Raw genomic sequence first — 18,905 nt, forward strand, 5'->3', positions numbered from 1 at the left:
AAGGGTGGAAGGCTCGGCCTTATGCCTGGTGTTTTGTTCCACTCTTGCCGCCCTAGTTTCCATCATACCGGTGCTATGTTCCTTGATTTTGCGTCCCTTACGCGGTTGGGTGTTATGGGAACCCCTTGACAGTTGACGTTGAATAAAACTCCTCCAGCAAGGCCCATCCTTGGTTTTACCATTTGCCTCACCACCACCTACTTTTCCCTTGGGAGTCGCGCTCTCGAGGGTCATCTTTATTTTAACCCCCCCCCCTCGGGCCAGTGCTTCTCTAAGTGTTGGTCCGAACCGGGCAGCCTGTAGGGCCACCTCGGGGAAACTTGAGGGTTGGTTTTACTCGTAGCTTGACCTATCCGGTGTTGCCCTGAGAACGAGATATGTGCAGCTCCTATCGGGATTGTCGGCACATCGGGTGGCTTTGCCGGTCTTGTTTTACCATTGTCGAAATGTCTTGTAACCGGGATTTCGAGTCTGATCGGGTCTTCCTGGGAGAAGGAATATCCTTCGTTGATCGTGAGAGCTTGTGATGGGCTAAGTTGGGACACCCCTACAGGGTATAAACTTTCAAGAGCCGTGCCCGTGGTTATGTGGCAGATGGGAATTTGTTAATATCCGGTTGTAGAGAACTTGACACTTAACTTAATTAAAATGAATCAACCGCATGTGTAGCCGTGATGGTCTCTTCTCGGCGGAGTCCGGGAAGTGAACACGGGTCTTGTGTTATGCTTGAACGTAAGTAGTTTCAGGATCACTTCTTTATCACTTCTTGATCACGACCGTTGCATTGCTTCTCTTCTCTCTCTTATTTGCGTATGTTGGCCACCATATATGCTTAGTGTTTGCTGCAGCTCCACCTCACTACCCTTTCCTACCCATAATCTTAAGTAGTCTTGATCTCGTGGGTGTGAGATTGCTGAGTCCTCGTGACTCACAGATACTTCCAAACAGTTGCAGGTGCCGATGATACCAGTGCAGATGATGCTACCGAGCTCAAGTGGGAGCTCGATGAAGATCTTGACCGTTGTGTTATGTCTTTTCCGGTTGATCAGTAGTGGAGCCCAGTTGGGACGATCGAGGATCTAGCAATTGGGGTTGTCTTCTTTTATTTTGGTTCCGTAGTCGGACCTTGATTGTACTCTGGATGTTGTATGTTTAACTTGTAATTGTGTGAAGTGGCGATTGTAAGCCAAGTCTTTATCCCTTCCTTATTCAGTACATGGGATTGTGTGAAGATTACCCCTCTTGCGACAAACCTACCATGCGGCTAGGCCTCTAAGTCGTGCCCCGACACGTGGGAGATATAGCCGCATTGTGGGTGTTACAATAAGGTAGAAAATAATCTACCAGGAAAACCCTTTGTGAGGATATCTGCTAATTGATTTGATGTATTTACATACGACATGCAGATAATTCTGAGATATAGCTTCTCCTTAATGAAGTGACGATTTATCTCAATGTGTTTTGTTCGGTCATGTTGCACATGATTGTTAGCAATACCGAGGGCCGCCTTATTACCACAGTACAACATCAATGGTTTTGATTGGAATAGGCCTAGCTCCATCAACAAGATCCATAGCCATAATACTTCACAGACACCATATGTCATGGATCTGAATTCAGCTTCAGCTGTGGATCGTGCTACAACAGTTTGCTTCTTACTACGCCATGTAACAACGTTACCTTCAACAAATGTGCAATAGCTTGATGTTGATCTTTGGTCGTCCATGGAACCGGCCCAATCCGCGTCAGTGTAGCAGTCTACTTGCAAATGGTTGTGTGATGTGTATAATAATCCTTGACCAGGAAAACCCTTGAGGTATCTAATTATTCGAACAACAGCATCCATATGATGAGTTCGAGAATCATGCATGAACTGACTTACAACACTTATAGCAAAAGCAATATCTGGACGGGTGTGAGATAAATAAATTAGTCGCCCAACAAGTCTTTGATACCGCTCTCGATCGACAGGCCCTCCATCTCCATCATGAAGACGATGATTTTGCTCAATTGGGGTAGGAGTTGGGCGACACCCAGACATTCCGGTGTCTGAGAGCAAATCTAAGACATACTTTCTTTGAGAGAGATAAATTCCTTTTGAGCTACAAGAGACTTCAATCCCAAGAAAGTATCGAAGTAGCCCCAAGTCTTTGACCTCAAACTCTCGCGCCAATTGCAATTTTAATCGAGCAATCTCTTCGGAGTCATCCCCAGTGATAACAATATCATCAGCATAAACTATTGAAATAGCAACATCCCTTGCATTACGTTTATAGAATAAAGTTTGATCGGCATTGCTTTGCTTGTAACCCATTTGAAGAATTACTCGCCGAAACCGATCAAACCAAGCGCACGGGGATTGCTTCAAGCCATACAAGGATCGATGTAAGCGTAGGACTTTATCTTTAGTTTGAGCAGTGCTAAAACCAGGTGGAATTTGCATATATATTTCCTCTTGAAGATCACCATGCAAAAATGCATTCTTCACATCTAGTTGGAATAGGTCCCATCCAAGGTTTGCTGCACATGCTATTAGAGTTCTTACAGAGTTCATTTTTGTAACCGGTGCGAATGTCTCATCATAGTCAATCCCATATGTTTGGGTATATCCCTTCGCTACTAGGCGAGCTTTGTACCGTTCCACTTTGCCATCAGGATTTTCCTTGACCGTGTACACCCACTTACAACCCACAGGCTCTTTACCCATTGGCAGCGTCACAAGTTCCCAAGTTCTATTTTTCTCCAAAGCTTTCATTTCCTCGATCATTGTTATTTTCCAATTTTGGGTATGGATATGGAGTCAAGGGAAGCAATAAAACTTTTGAACAAAGGATTACAATTATCATAGGAGATGAACTTGGCGATGTCATGTTTGTGGCCAACATAATCTTTCAGATGTGGTGGTGTAACTGGATGTCTAACAGGCTTACGTAGAGCAATAGGAAGATCATGAACAATAGGAAGGTTTGGAATAACAGTAGAGGGTTCAGTACCTTGCTCCAGTGTGTCTTGTATCACTGAATTAGGGCACAGTGACATGGAATCTAGAGACACCGGCGTGATGTGTTGTACCACATGTTCAGTAGATGACATGTCATGTTCCTGCCCCTCTTGAACACTGGAGTTGCTATTGTTCTCACCCGTGTTCATGGTGTTTGTGTTTTCCTCCCCCTGTGTACCTTGCCCATATTGAGGTGTGTCGCCAAGTGAAGGAGCGGGAATGGACCAAATAAGAACATCTCTACCAACAACATTCTCCCCCTCTCGACCAATCCTAGAAATAGGAGTGGTAGAGGAAGAAGGATGCCATGCACCAAAGGTAGGGGGATAAAATGACTCATTTTCACAAAAAGTAACATCCATACTCACAAAAAACCGCCGCTCAGCCGGGCACCAGCAGCGATAGCCTTTCTGAGTGGGAGAATACCCAACGAAAATACAACGAACAGCATGAGGATCAAGTTTTCCTACTGAATTTCTGTAACCATGTACAAAACAAACACACCCAAATACTTTTGGTGGCACAATAAAAGGAATTAGGGTTTTTTAATTCAAAATGTGTGAGGGCATACGGTTTATCAAATATGCTGCTGTTTTAACCACCTCGCCCCAAAGAAACTTTGGCGCATGCATTGTAAACATGAGAGAGCGTGCAACCTCCAACAAATGTCTATTTTTCGTTCAGCGACACCATTTTGAGGAGTATCAACACATGTTGTTTGGTGTATAATGCCATTGGAGGATAGAAAATAATAGAAATCATTATTAACATACTCAGTGCCATTGTCTGAACGAAAAACTTTCACCTTTGCATTATATTGGTTGCAGACCAAAGCGTGGAAATCTTTGAATGCGTTGAAAACATCACATTTTTGTTTCAGTAGGTAAATCCAAGTACATCGACTAAAACCATCAATAAAGGTTACAAACCAACGATCTCCCAAAAGAGAGGTTGTGACGGAAGGATCCCAAACATCTGAGTGAATAATATCAAAGGGAGTTTGACTTCTTTCACTACTAGTAGGATACGTGGCCCTTGTATGCTTAGCAAGTTCACATGCATCGCATACAAGCTTATCCTTGTAGTAGGAAGCAAAAAGAGAAGGAAATACACGAGATAAAACATGGAAAGACAAATGACCAAGTCTGCGGTGAAGTAATAGCAACTCATCTGTGGATGAGGTACATGCAGCAAGTGCAAGCGGGGCTGCAACATTGTCGAGGTAGTACAGACCATCACGCTCGGTGCCAGTCCCAAGTACCTTCCCTGTCTTCAGATCCTAGAAGACACAAAAGCAAGGTTCAAACCAAGCTCTACAATTAAGCGACTTCGTAATTGAACTGACAGAGAGAAGATTTACTGGAAAATCTGGAACATGTAAAACTGGGGTTAAATATAAAGAAGGTGTACAACTAATAGTTCCACTCCCCATTATAGGGGCTAAGGATCCATCAGCTATACGGACCCTATCTTTTCCTGATCTAGGAATATAAGAAGAGAACTCCTTAGGGGAACCTGTTATATGGTTAGTAGCTCCAGAATCTATTATCCAAGGAGAATATGTAGATTTAATTGGATGATGCGAGTAGTTCACACCTTGAGATGCATGGTAACTGGACACAGAGCCAGCAGGAACTTCATTATACACAGCTAAGAGTTTTGATTTAAATTCCTCGAGAGCTTGTGCAGCTGCCATTGATAATTCACTTGTGAATGAAGTGAGATGCACACGATCTTGCTTCTTCCCTAGGGCATCACCAAACTTGAGCCGGCCATTTCGTTGTTGCCACCCAGGTGGATATCCAATTAGGCCAAAACAATTTTTCTTTATGTGGCCAGTTTGCTCGCAGTGATCACATACTACCTTTGGTTTCCTCCTATACTCAAACTTAGTAGTATTTGCTTGATCATTGTTAGAAGCAACAAAAGATGTAGTATGAGCCTGTGAAGAGAGAGCAGCATGAGTGTCAGCACTTGCATGTGGGGTCATGATTTGGTTTGATAACCGAGTCTCCTCTTTGAGAACACTAGATACTGCTTCATCAAGGGTGGGCCAATCCGGAGCTGAATAGATCATTTGTCTTCGAAGATCAAACTCTTTGTTTAGCCCTTCCAAAAAGGTTTGAACAAGAATGGGCTGAAACCATTCACAAAGAAGAGCTAAGTCTTTCGGATCATTAGACTTGAAAGGATGAAAGAACTCAAGGTCTCTGTATAACCTTTTCAGCTCACCGGCATAATCTGCTATAGACCTCTCTCCTTGTTTAAGATTTCTCATCTCATGGAGCACCCTTGTCACTTGCATCTTGTTTGTTTTGCCAGAGAGTTGCTGCCCAATTTCCTTCCACACTTCTATTGTAGTTTGTAGGTTCTCAACCTGCTCACGAACTGAAGGCTCCATTGACCCCAACAACCACACCATAACACGCTGCTCATTCTGTTCCCATTGCTCCAACTCCAATTTATCATCTGGTTTCATAGAAGTGTCATCAAAAAAATGTGTGAGGCCATGAGATCCTAGAACGAGAGTAGCATGTCGTGACCAACTGAAATAATTTCCAGGTCCAAAAAGCCTGATCGGGTTAGGCTCCAAAGTGATGGTTCCTTTAGATTTTTGCTGGAATTGCTCAACAAGCTGGGCAAATAACTTTTGCATACTCTCACATAATCTGTCTACACTGGCATCTCCCATCTTGTCTTTATTTTTATCTCCCATACAATCAGGTCACAGCCAGATCACTACTTCACCAAACACTCAGGTTCTAGAAAAAACACAACACACTTATACTGACAGCAAAACAGAGGATGAACTGTACTTGTAGTGCACACCTGAGCCAAATCGCATGGAACAACCTAACCTTGCATCAATCGGACATCCAGCTAGCTAGCTTACTTCTTGGATAGAGACAACTCTATGAAGACACAACAGCACCAAGCAATTTTTCCAGCGACAGCACAGACGCACCGGTCGGCGAATGCGACGGGATACAGCAGACTTGCGGTCGCGGTGGAGCTTGCCGCAACCTCCAGAAGAAAACTAAGGTGACGAAGATGCAGTGATGCAAGGATGACGACGACGGCGCTCTACGGCACCTCGGAGACGGCGACGATGGTGCTCTACGGCACCTCGCAGACAACGGCGGCAGTGACGACACAAGTGGCGCTAGCTCCACCCGCGAATCACAGCAACACCACGCCGTGCTTGACCAAACCGCATCGAGATCACGCGGGATCAACCCACTCTGATGCCATGTTGAGATTTGGAGATATTAGGATTTGAGTTCTAGGGATTTGACAGGAAGAACATGGGGAAAAACTCTGGGGCTTTCTCCTCTGTTCAAGCAGCCTCTCTTCTCTTAATATTGTGATTCTTACACTCTAGTCCTCTATGAATTACATATTTACTTAGTTACATATAGCCCAACAGAGAGAAGTCTGCTGGCTAACATGTTGGTATCCTCCAATATCTCACATAGTCAAACATTGTAAACATAGAAATATACTAGCACTACCATGTAATAATATGGTGGATAATAACTAAGCACAAATATTGGTTGCTAGCAAGATAGCTAGCCCATTGACATGCACCCAACTACCAAATGAAATCAGTCCAACAACAAATGCATGGTACACACATATAAGCATGGGTACGTAGGAACTCAAGATGCATATGGGCATGATGAAGTCTAAACTACATGAGCACATCACACAATTTTTCACCAACAAAGCCGGCGTGATCATTTCTGAGAAATTAGTCATCACAACTTTGCAGCATGCATATCACCGTCTCTTATTTTCCCTTTGCTTTCTCAAGTACCACTCAAAGTTGCATTACTTTCATTTCATCCATGATCGAGCACATAGGCAATTATAATAGGGTGGATACAAATTGATTTCATTTATGAACACTGTCAACCAACTTTTCATTAGGGGTTGATATATGCACTTCAGTCTAGCAATGAGACAAAACTATAAAATAGCAATTCAATTAGTACTTAGTGCATGCAATATGTAGGGCTGGAGAAAAAATATCGCATAAAATGCCTGATGTAGGACGAGAGGAAGATTGGAGCAAGGCACCTACGGTGTTGCTGTTGTATTGATCAACAATATATAGGGTTACAACAGCACGGGGTGTGTGATGTACATGTGTGACATGCGCCATGGAGTGGGGATCGTGCGCTAGCGCACGTACTGGTCAGCTTACGTGGGAGATTGAGGGAGTTCCGTCTGACACCCCGCCGCAGCTGAAGCGTCCGGAGGGCGGATGCACAAGCTAGAACGGAACTCCTGAAATGCCGGAGTGGGCAACCCCTTCGTCATGACGTCTGCGAATTGTTGCGTCGTCAGGACATGGAGGACTCGGAGCTGACCCAGGGGGACCTTCTCGCATACAAAGTGTATGTCAAGCTCAATATGCTTCATACGTCGATGATGCACCGGGTTGGCTGACATGTAGACGGACGAGATGTTGTCGCAGTACCAGACGCAGGGGTTTCTCCATGCAATGCCAAACAACTAGCTCTAACACAAACCAATCACTTTGCTGAATCGTGGTCATGTTCTAGCGTCTGCACGTATCGTTAAGTTGACAATATATAATACTATAGGTACAATTTCAAAGGGTTAGCTCACCCACATATTCTCCCATGGTTCCAACGTCTGTCGGGCGAACATTACCAATGGCCCACGCTAAGTGGCACAGGAACGTTCTGCCTTTCTGAGGCCCCGGCGGTATCCTCACGAACCGGATCAAGAGAATGGGTGAGGATTGATAAACCCGGGAGGAGAGATCGGAGAAGAGAGATGAGAGGTACATAGAGGTTCAGTTACAGGACATATATAATACCCCAGCCATGCACACCCGGCCCTCGGTACATGCAGGGCGAGTGATACATCATCCAACTTATCCCAACCTGTAACTCGGCTCATCTCCTTGAGGGGTCCTTGCTTTGCCAGCTCATCACCATAAGTCCTCTTCTCGCTTGCTCACCACCACTAACACTATCACGGCAGCGACCCCAAAACAATGGATCCAACGCCTTGATCAGGCTACATGATTGCCGCCTATGAGAATTGGCACCATCATGTTCTTTCTTGCCCTTGCTTTCTCAAGGATGTACTTAGAGCACGGGATGTTGTGAACTCATTAGGTGGTTCCCTTTCCTGAACACAACGATGCTCCTATAGATTCAGGTCACCTCTCGCGTGCTGCATCACAGAGGCAGGCGTAGTGACACCGTGTGTTGGTTGTGTCTATGTGAGAGAAGCCTGCTGGTTAACATCTTGGTATCCTCCAATATCTCACATAATCAAACATTGTAAACATACTAGTACTACCATGATAATAACATGGTGGAGAATAACTAGCTAAGCACAACTATTGGTTGCTAGCACTAGTGTTTAGAACACTCTTATATTATGGGACGGAGAGAGTAGATAGCTAGATCATTGACATGCACTCAGATGGCAAATTAAAGAAATCAGTCCAAGGTATATATAGATGCTTTTGTCCATGCAACACACAGATAAGCATGAGTACGTAGGAAGTCAAGATGCATATGGGCATGATAAAGTCTAAACTGCGTGAGCACATCACACAATTGTTCTCCACCGAAGCTAACATGGTCATATCTTAGAAATTAGTCACCACAACTTCGCAGCATGCATATCAACGTATCTTGTTTTCCCTTTGCTTTCTCTAGTACCATCAAAGTTGCATTGGTTTAATTTGATCATGGTCGAGCACATAGGCAATTATAATTGGGTGCATACAAATTGATTTCATTTATGAACACTATCAACCAATTTTTTATTAGGGGTTGATATAGGCACTTCAGTAGGCAAAATTGTAAAATAGCAAGTCAATTAGTACTTAGTACATGCAATATGTAGGGCTGGAGAAAAAATATCGCATAAAATGCCTGAGATGTATCGATATGCATGTGTTGCTTGCATGGTTATGGTAGTATAATAATACAGTATAGTCGATATGAGGAAATAGAGATAAGCAGAAGCATTCATGAACTGGTTATCATTGTTGAACCAAATTCATGGTGACCGAAAGCGGCCGAGATACATATCAAGTAGAGGGTAAACATAGCTTTAGGCGAGAAGAATAAGCATATCAATGCTAATGCGTGGCGTGTATGAGCAACTATATAATCCAAAGCAAGGATCATGGTATTATGGCAGAAATAATATTAGTTAGAAGAGAGACGAACTATGTCTAATATGTAATAATATGTTTAGTTGTGCTAAAGAATACAACTGTACACAAAGACCATGGACACAACTAGAAATATGTTATGACAGGAGTGATGTGAACAGAGTGATTTAGCGAATTTCGGTGAGTATTCACTTATAAGTACAGTGTGTTATATATGCGGATGATAGCAGATATTAGATTAAGATGAGCCTGTATGTAAGAAATTTGATCCATGACATGGCACTAATTGAAAAAAGTAACTGCAATACCATTAATGATGAAGTTGGTTTTCCATTTATTTATTTAGTTTTTTAGTGAAATTGAAATTATTGCCTAAAGGGCGAATAAAATTAAAGAAACAACTTTGCTGACCATGTTATATTTTTATCTAGGCGGAAGAGTCATCTCCATATTTATCTAGTTTTATATAGGTTTCGGTATATTGAAATATAACATAGGTGGAGCGAAAAACATGACGTTTAGATGTAATGCTTGGTTCAAAATTTTGTAGAAAATACTTAAAAATCGTTGTGTTGATGTGTTCCTCCTCTAAGGTCTGACAAATTATATATCGACAATGAATCAAGTGCATAGATTGAGAAGATCGTGTGCACTTAAACATTTCTAACATGGGCGGTTAGTACATATAAAACTATTAGATTAGTGAATTGAAATTAGTATGTTTTTATTTTCACAAATTAGTTTATATACTTCTAATTTTCATAATAAAAATATAAAGAAACAATTATCAAAGTTACACGTGAAATACTGACTCAAGATCTAAGATAACATGTATAATAGTATGGATCAAATCTAGCCGCACAACACCATCACTCATGCTGCTGGTGCAACCCATGGTGTGTGACGATCGATGAACCATGAGGATGGGAAGGCGTAAGCCATTCATCATCGTTGAGTGCCTTATTGTCTGTGTCTCGGGTGAGCCTCATCAAGCTCGACTCTTTGATCTTCCGGTACACCTCAAGGAATACCTAAAGCCGGTTCGGGTTCCTGTGAGGTCTGACAGTGGTGCGCACATAATCATACTCGTAGTCCATATGTGCAATCCTCTCATCCTTGATGGTCATGTTATGGAGGATCACACTGACCATCATGATATTTCCCAAGGTCTTATCCCCATAAGCAAGCAGATCCTCAAATAATTGCAAACCAAGTTTGCAGCACGCCAAATGCTCTTTCAGTGTCCTTCCTGCTTCTTGAGAGTGGCATCTCTTCTTACCTTGGGTGTTCATAATTGTCTTTACAAATGTTTTACCAAGAAGGATATATGTCATTAGCTAGATAGTAGCCTGCTGCGCTAGCATCAACACAATCTTCTCCTAATCGTTATCTTCGAGGAAATCAACATTGAAATCATCTGAGGATGAATAATCATAAAAAGAACTCCTCTCCCATCGAGCTAATCGACCTCATCTATACAAATTGTGAATCATATGTCATCTACACCACTCTACATAAATCTAGCAACCAAATATGCACAAATTCAAACCAAATGTACCTTAAAGCAACCTCGTCGCCACTCAATAGGCAAGGGGAAGTTAGAAGACATCCATCAACCCATCGAGGGGGGGGGGGGGGGGGGGGGGGGGGGGGACATGGGCCGCGTGGGGCAGGAAAGATGTCTGGAGCTCGGCACCTAGAGGAAGGAAGACACAAATGAGAAGGAACTAGACGTCGTGGAAGGAGGAATTACCGACAAAGGGTGGTTGATGCATGGCAACAGTGTCTAGCATGTCGGGGAAAGGAGGAACGGCGTCGGAGGCATGTCCATAGCAAAGCTTGCATGGCACAACACGGTGGGTGTCGGATGGGAGCTCCTAACATGCGGCAGCGAGGTGCAACGACATCGAGAACAAGGACTGAATCAAAATACAAAGACTAAAGGCATGCTTATTATGTGCCCGTTACAAAATTCCGGGACGAGAGATATAAGACATCTGCTAGATTGGGATTTTAACCAGATTTATTTATAATACTCCTTCAGTTCCCTTATACAAGGCCACTTTGGTTTCCGTGTCAAACTTTGACTTATAATTTTAGTCGACAAAATATGAATTATATGTCATAAAAAATATATCGTTAGAAAGTTCTATGAAATGTGCATCCAATGACGTACTTTTTTGTGACATAAGACTCACCTTTTTTGGTGGTGGAATTAATGATCAAAGTGAGATATAAAAATATGAAATGGCCTTATTTAGGGAGTGGAGGGAGTAGCTGTTTTGTAAAAGGATATGTGATTTAGGTAATATGCTAGAGTTGCTCCAGGTAGAACAGTGTCTAATAAATCCATCCCTCTGGTTGACAGTAAACCAGGCGATTTCGTCACTCAATTATTAACATGGGTCCGGAAATTGGGTTTCAGTCGGTGGAAGGCGTTTTCACCTTTTATATATGACGCGTCAACAGTACTAGTAATATCATATAACAATATAAAAGCCATTCAGATTGACACACAAGCTTCAAAAAGGAAAGACTCATCACACTTGTCCTTATGCTTTCTCTTCCGGTTATGCATCGCATTCAGCAAGCAGGATTGATGACCGAGCACCGATCTCCAATGTGTGACGTCAAATCCATGTCTGATATTTATGCCATCAAGGAGAAGATTACTGCTCTAACCTTTACAGTCGGATGATCCACTGTCATTGTGATCTACTCCCTCCGTTCCAAAATAGATGACCCAATTTTATACTAACTTTGTACAAAGTTGGGTCATCTATTTTGAAACGGAGAGAGTATAAGTCTTTTTAGAGATTTCACTATAGATTACATCCAGAGCAAAATGAGTGAATTTACATTCTAAAGTATGTCTATATACATCCGTATGTAGTCCATGGTGGAATCTTTTAAAAGACTTATATTTTGGAACGGAGGGAGTACAAATCGGCACATTGTCCAAATGTTCTCCAGCGTAAAATCTATCACCAGATGACGAAAACAATGATAACCGGCAAGACAATGAGGAAACAAGAACTGAAGAACACTGTCAAACAGCTAACTAGCTTTTTCTCTCCCAGGATAGAGGATTACACTGACACATTTTATTTGTAGTCGACAAAAGAATCACCAGCTGCTATCAGATTAACAAGCACTCTGCGCAAGCTACATACAATGCTAGACAAATTTTCACCAAAGCATTTTTGGAACATCGAGCTATACACATTTCCTTCCCTGCGTTCCTTCTGTTGTGGTCTTGCCGGGTTCTTTGTCCACTTCTCCTTTTCGAAGAGATGGTTGGGTCATCATTTTATGATAATTTCTTTTGTGGTTAGTCAAAAATTATCCTTCGCCCGTCGGATAACTTCAAGAACACGTGCATCATCGAAATGATCTGGAATGGACAGCCTTTTCTTTATCTCTGGACTTGAGGTCCTCAAGAAAGGATTGCACTGCTTCTCTCTCGCAATTGTTGTTGGCACCTGGAGAAGAACATGAAGCACAGAAATTTTAGAAAGTTAAGCATTGTTGAACAAACCCATTCCTGTGATGAATTGTACACCATGCAATCTGAAACTGTGATTTATACCACATCGTGCTTATTATTTATGTCAATAAGCATCTAAATTGTGAGAGATACAAAATGACCTAATGTTTGAACTGCGTGCCTTGTATTCAGATCGTATTCTCTTGGACGTCAACAGAAAGAAAAGAACAATTAGCTGGGAAAGTGCAAAAAACAATAAAACAATTTTATTTTCTTTATAAAGCAGACACCAAAATATCCCAGTTTTTTTTCCTAGCCCAAGAAAGACATCGGAGCGGCCAAGAGGTTAAGTAAGCATGACTGTTCCCAACTTCTCATGGAAGCAAGGACAGATGCACATGCACCAACTGCCAAACAGAGAGTTGCTCCCTAAATCTCCATGTTTATTCAATTCACCAAACATGTCGCCATCTCTCATTCTAAAACTAAACTAACAAATTCATGAATAAGCAGCAGAAGAATACGGAAGTAGAAGAAATAGCAAATGCACAAACTGATGTGTATTGAAAGTTAGGAATGCATATGGCTTTAGAAACTATGTTACCGTTGGTGTATTCTTATTGCGCAGATCAGCTGTACTTGCAGCGTATTCCTGAAGTTCTTCATTTCCTGGTTCTATGCTCAAGGCAAACCTTGAATTGCTCTGTGAAGAGGTACATTCAGAATTAAATAACAAGCTGGTGCAAGAAATTGCTAGATTTGAAAGGAAATATCATTCACCAGAGTATACTCATGTCCACAGTACACCTTCGTCACATCTGGAAGAGCTACAATTTTTTGGAGTGAAGAGTGCATCTGCAGGAAGGTCAGAAAAAAAGGTGATATACATGGGTCTCAATGATGCATATAATGAACTCCATTAGGTACACTTCTATGAAAACAAAAATGGAGCAAGCCACTTGCAAACAAAAAAACTACCACAAGCCCGCAACCATTCACCTTTTTAGCGATAACTGATTCCAATGCAAGGCGTGAGCAGTTAGATTTGATTTAACTATTCCTTGTTTGTTCAAATAAATGGAAGTGCAACAATATTCAGTGTAGCAAACTCGCACATGCTATTACTCCCTCCGTTTTTATTTACTCTTCATATTAGGTTTGACTAAAGTCAAACTTTGTAAAGTTTGACCAAGATTATAGAAAAAAATATAAACATTTAAAATAAGAAATCTATATGATGTGAAAATACATTCAATAATGAATCTAATGGTATTGATTTGTTATTGTATATGTTAATATTTTTGTTTATAAGCTTTGTCAAAGTTTACAAAGCTTGACTTTGACCAAAGCTAATACGCGGACTAAATAAAAACGGAGGGAGTACTATTCATAGATCTTTTTAAACCTCTTTCATTAGTCATGGTTCTAGAAGTTCAGTTTATATTCAAAATTCTGAATCTCTAACCAGATGCTTATTGGTCTCAATTAGGAGTTCTTTAGCCGTAAGTTCCTTTTATTCGAAAGCAAAAAAACACTGGCAAGGAAGCAGCTTTATTACAGACATCTAGGGAAATCAGAAAGCACATGGAAGTAGAAGAAACTCAAAGAGCATAACATATGAGCATTTGAACGATTACAGAGTATACATCATACATGTATACAAAGATATCTGACCTGTTCTGGAGTCCCCTCAAAAAGCTTTCCACATGATAGACTAAACAAGGTATCACCTGTAAATATTGCTCCAGATCCAGGGAAATAAAAGCTCACATGACCTGATAGAAATACAAGGGGAATGGATGAATTTCTTGAAAACTATGTCACATCAGAAAATTATTCTGTAAACGAACATAATATGCATGTCCAGGAAAACAACAGAACACATGTCATAACAACTATGAAAAACTTTAATAGCTCCAAATATGCTCCATAAAGGGCAGCATCACTACTTCTGGACTCTGATAAAACATCAACCAAGTAAAACGGTAGATGATATTACATGAGCACGAGAGAAGGTAAGGAAAGAAATTTAGAATGTCATGAGAAAATTTAAATTTTAAGTGGTACTCCTAGTTTTTTAAGTGGTACTCCTAGTTTTTTCAAGTGGTACTCCTAGTGGCGACATCATCAGATGACCCCAGATGCATATGAACTTGGGCCAATAAATCACATTTCTAAGTTTCAATAACAAAAAATAGAAGATATATGTAATGTTGAATGATACTTGAAACTGCAAATTTTAAATCACCAATTTTACTGTTTACAGCAGAAAAAAGAAACTGTGTACTGTCAGGGCTGCTATTTTGGACCTTCCTGTCTTATTTCTCTTGCTCAGCACACAAGTGGTAGTCTTTGGCACGAAATTGGCAGGTTCACATTTCATCCCACAAGGCGCATATATGAGTTCTCCAGAATTTTCTGAGAACTTTTTATTGCAATTTTTGAAAGAAAAAAAATAACCAAGTGCAAATGGACCAGGGTGTAAACAATCTTCACTAGCCACCTGTAAAGCTAACCCAATACAACACAATGAAATTTGCAGTTACACACCTGATGTATGACCAGGAGTTTCCATCACAAGAACTTGATGACCCGCAAACATCCATGTGTCACCCTCGCTTAGAGTTATGTCAATGCCAGGAATTCGATCTTTATCCTTCTCAGAACCAATTACCTAGTATAAATATTAATGTTAGAGAAGAAAAACAGAAGATATCATTATTGCTCTCTTGATCTATGATGTTTGCGGTGACAGGGGCATCCAGCGGACACATAATGGCAAGCTAGAAAATAAACTTGTGCCAATCAGTTCCATCTATTAATCTAAAGAATCATCATATATTATAGTATTTACTACTTTAAGAACAATTTATACTCAAGGTCAATGACAAGCCATTTCAAGAACTGAACTTCTGGCTTCATTGTAAAATTCAACCCTGGCTGCCTAAATTTGACATATATATTGTTGCTAGGAATGCCAATAATATCTGGTACAGCAAAATGTTGATGAAACAATATCTGATTCCGCTTCATTTTATATCATAAGAGTACACATTTTGATGGCTTCACACAGTCTCTAAACAATAAAAAGGATGACAGAAACAACAAAGGAGGCAGTCAACTGTATACCTTTGCACCATATTTTGCCTTCAGTTCCAAGTTGCCACCAGTATGATCATAGTGATGATGGGTGTTCAATATGTAGGTCAAGTTCTGGTTTCTCTTTTCCAATGCGTTTATGATAGGCACCGCCTCAGAAGGGTCTACAACTCCAACTGTTCCAGTATCCACATCATGCAAGATGTATGCATAGTTATCTTGAAGACAGGGAACCTACACAGGATGCAGATCATAGTTAAGAAACAACAGAATGAAATTCAAGAGTATGAATAACAAGCAAAAAACATCCACAGAAAATAGGATACATAAAATGCAATGACATCAGACTTTTTTTGTTCAGTAAGACAGCAATCTACAATCTACTTGTTTGTGACGAACAATAAAATGTGTAAGCCATGCACTCATGGTCTCATGCTATTCCCTCTTAAAAGGAAAAAGCATGTATGTATGAAGAATTGTTATGTCTTGGAGAAATACAAGTAATGCTGTTCAGATATTACCATAAAGATCCGGTGTCTGAAAGAAACTGCAAACATGAAGGGTCAAGAACAAACTAAAGAGAAGTGCACACCATCTGGCCCACCATAGTACACTCGATAAGGTTTGGCAACAAAGATGCAGTCTAACGTGGCGAAGATATATCGTGGTAGTTAGGTAAAGGGGTACAGAGCAACAAGATAGTAAAATGAAGCAGAATAAAGCAATAAGTGATGGAGTGGAAGAAGAATATGGGGAAGCTTTTTCAGAGACATGAACCATTTCCTATTGAGAATGGACCATAATTTCTCTCCGAAAGCAATGCTGCTAGCAACAGCACGTGGTTGTGAGAAACTCATCAGAAATGGTTATGACTAGTCCCCCTCAATAAACAACTTTTGACTGTTTGAATTGCCTCCTAAAGCAAACCAAACCAGCCCAACTTATATTTCACTGCTGTATGCGCCCAAGTCAATGCAGCGAACACAAGTTACATTTACAGGCAAACATCTACAGCAGTTGCACTAAGTTTCAGTAGCAGTTGACTGAAATGGGATGTAGGGATTGAACTAAACCCTCTCAAAGAGTTCCAGTGCACTCACGAGCTCGATTTGCAGCGACGAGGAGACGCTGGTCATGTTGCAGAGGTACCGCGCGGCGCCGAACATCCGGCCCACCCCGTGGATGGTCCTCAGGGGCATGACCAGCAGCGTGCCGATCCCGTACATGAGCGGCTTCCCGAGCCATTTCCTGCTCACCCTCGGTATCAACGACGGCTGCCCCCTAATCTGCAAAAACAACACATCCAGCAGTTTTCTCAGACCTGGCAATCCGCAGCAGAGAACCAAATCACACAAATCGGCCAGCCAGATCGCCCACACCAACCCCCCGCCGCGCGGCGCCTATCATACAGCACATGCCCGCATAATAAATAAATTAAACCAACGAAATTAGGTAGAAACAGGGGAACCACGGGACAGTCTCGGCGATAACGAGGGAACCGAGGGGCCGGATCGCAAAAGCGCCACGAGTCCCGCTCCTCCTCCGTTCGTTAACGCCGAGGCGGTTGTTGCAGCGTGCCGCGGCGATCGAGCGCGTCCCCGGCGGACGTGCGCGAGCCCCCGGCCCAGATCCAGGCCGACACAGAGAACCCCCGCAGAAATCGAAGGTTGAGGGGAGAGGGGGAGGAAGGCCGTACCGCGGGGGCGGAGGAGGAGCAGCGCGGGAGGGAGGAGACGACGAGCGAGCAGGCCTTGGAGAACATCCGCATTCCTGCCCCTCCTGCCTCCGCCGCCGCTCTCGTCGCGTCGCGTCGCCGCCCGCCGACGAGGTAGGGGGGTGGGGGGGACGGAGAAGGCAATGGGGACGGGGGACGGAGAGAGACGGGGAGGGGAAGGCAAGTAGTAGTGGGGGAGAAGCGAGGGAGAGAGGGGGAGGTTGGCCGGCTGTGATTGCGCTGCCTCGACCCGGGCCCACCGGGGGAGCGCGCGGGGTTCTTCTCTGCTGCGGGGCGGAGGGCCCACGTGGCGCCTGGCGGGGCGTCCGTCGCGGGATCGACGGCGGGGGCGGGGGGCGGCTGAGGTCGTCGGCGTCAGGCGCAGGCGCGCGTGACGTGTGGGTGCGTACGGCCGCAGTCGTTGAGGGGCCTTGGACGCCAAACCGCGTATTTTTGTGTGCGGGGCACACCAAAGTTTGCTTACGCTTTTCTGGCAGCGGAAATTTAGGCACCGTCTGAATTCCTCCACGGACACTTCTCTTTTTTTGAATTGATGAAACGTTTTTTTTTATGGTAATACGCCATCACGGTGTTTTATATTTCATGCTCAAATATAGATACGTCGTTTGCCAAAACATCGACAAGGAAATCTGGAGGCTCCGATTGCCAAACAATGGATCGATCACACTCCGCTTCTTTTAACACCGTATAAATGCAGGGGCTCAAGTATACATATACGGTACAACCTACTACTCCCTCCGTTCCAAATTACTCGTCGTGGTTTGAACTAAAACCATGACGAGTAATTTAGAACAGAGGGAATACAAACAAGCGTATCATGAGTTCGTGACCCTATTAGCACTTTCGAGAGAGTTTTTCTTTTAAATCATGGGACTGCATGTCATATATTAAGACAAAAGGGAGAAAGAAATACATAGAGAGATAGATACAAGATTATTATGAACCAATCTGTGGTTGGATGGTTAGAGTGATTGTGGTATTCCCAGCCCATCAGGGTTCAAATCCTAGTGCTCGCATTTATTTTTAAATTTATTTCAGGATTTCGGATTTTCGGCTATGCGCATTCAGTGAGAGAAGACGTTCTCGCGTTCGTAATTTTTACAATGATATGCCGGCTTAGTCTTTCGGAGGTGCTCATAGGAATAAGGTGTGCGTGTGTGTTCATAGGGATAAGTGTATGCGCATACATATGAATGCTTGTGTCTGTACTAATCAAAGTCGTTACAGGCATCTCGTAGTCGATGGAGATCGTCTTCTAGCGAGCAGCCATGTCAGATGAGATTTTGGCCTAGATGGGGTGGTTCCACACTAAAAAAAGGCTAACCATTTGAATTCACTTTTGTTTTGAAAAGGCGCAACAAGAAAAGTACTTAAAATGCCATATGGCGCTCGTGCTTTGTGCGCAAGTCCACAA

At 42.6% G+C, this 18,905-nt stretch overlaps 1 protein-coding gene across 1 annotated transcript; it reads right to left on the reverse strand.

Moving 5' to 3' along the window:
- Window positions 1-12,207: 12,207 nt before the first annotated feature.
- On the reverse strand, window positions 12,208-17,677 carry LOC125510024 (probable hydroxyacylglutathione hydrolase 2, chloroplastic). Its single transcript, XM_048675113.1, has 8 exons — window positions 17,453-17,677; window positions 16,857-17,042; window positions 15,787-15,990; window positions 15,208-15,331; window positions 14,332-14,432; window positions 13,438-13,512; window positions 13,262-13,360; window positions 12,208-12,652 (listed from the first exon to the last, which is right to left on the reverse strand). Exons 1-8 carry the CDS (start codon window positions 17,522-17,524, stop codon window positions 12,506-12,508), a joined length of 1,008 nt encoding a protein of 335 aa, XP_048531070.1. The 5' UTR covers window positions 17,525-17,677; the 3' UTR covers window positions 12,208-12,505.
- Between the last annotated feature and the right edge of the window lie 1,228 nt (window positions 17,678-18,905).

This window comes from Triticum urartu, chromosome 5 (assembly GCF_003073215.2).
Source record: "Triticum urartu cultivar G1812 chromosome 5, Tu2.1, whole genome shotgun sequence".
Classification (NCBI taxonomy): domain Eukaryota; kingdom Viridiplantae; phylum Streptophyta; class Magnoliopsida; order Poales; family Poaceae; genus Triticum; species Triticum urartu.

Coding starts and splice junctions, on each gene's coding strand:
- LOC125510024 (XM_048675113.1), bottom strand. CDS start 17,524: ATGCGGATGTTCTCCAAGGCCTGCTCGCTCGTCGTCTCCTCCCTCCCG. Junction 15,991..16,856: donor CGTCGCTGCAAATCGAGCTC/GTGAGTGCACTG, acceptor CATCCTGTGTAG/GTTCCCTGTCTTCAAGATAA. Junction 15,332..15,786: donor AGGCAAAATATGGTGCAAAG/GTATACAGTTGA, acceptor TATTTATACTAG/GTAATTGGTTCTGAGAAGGA.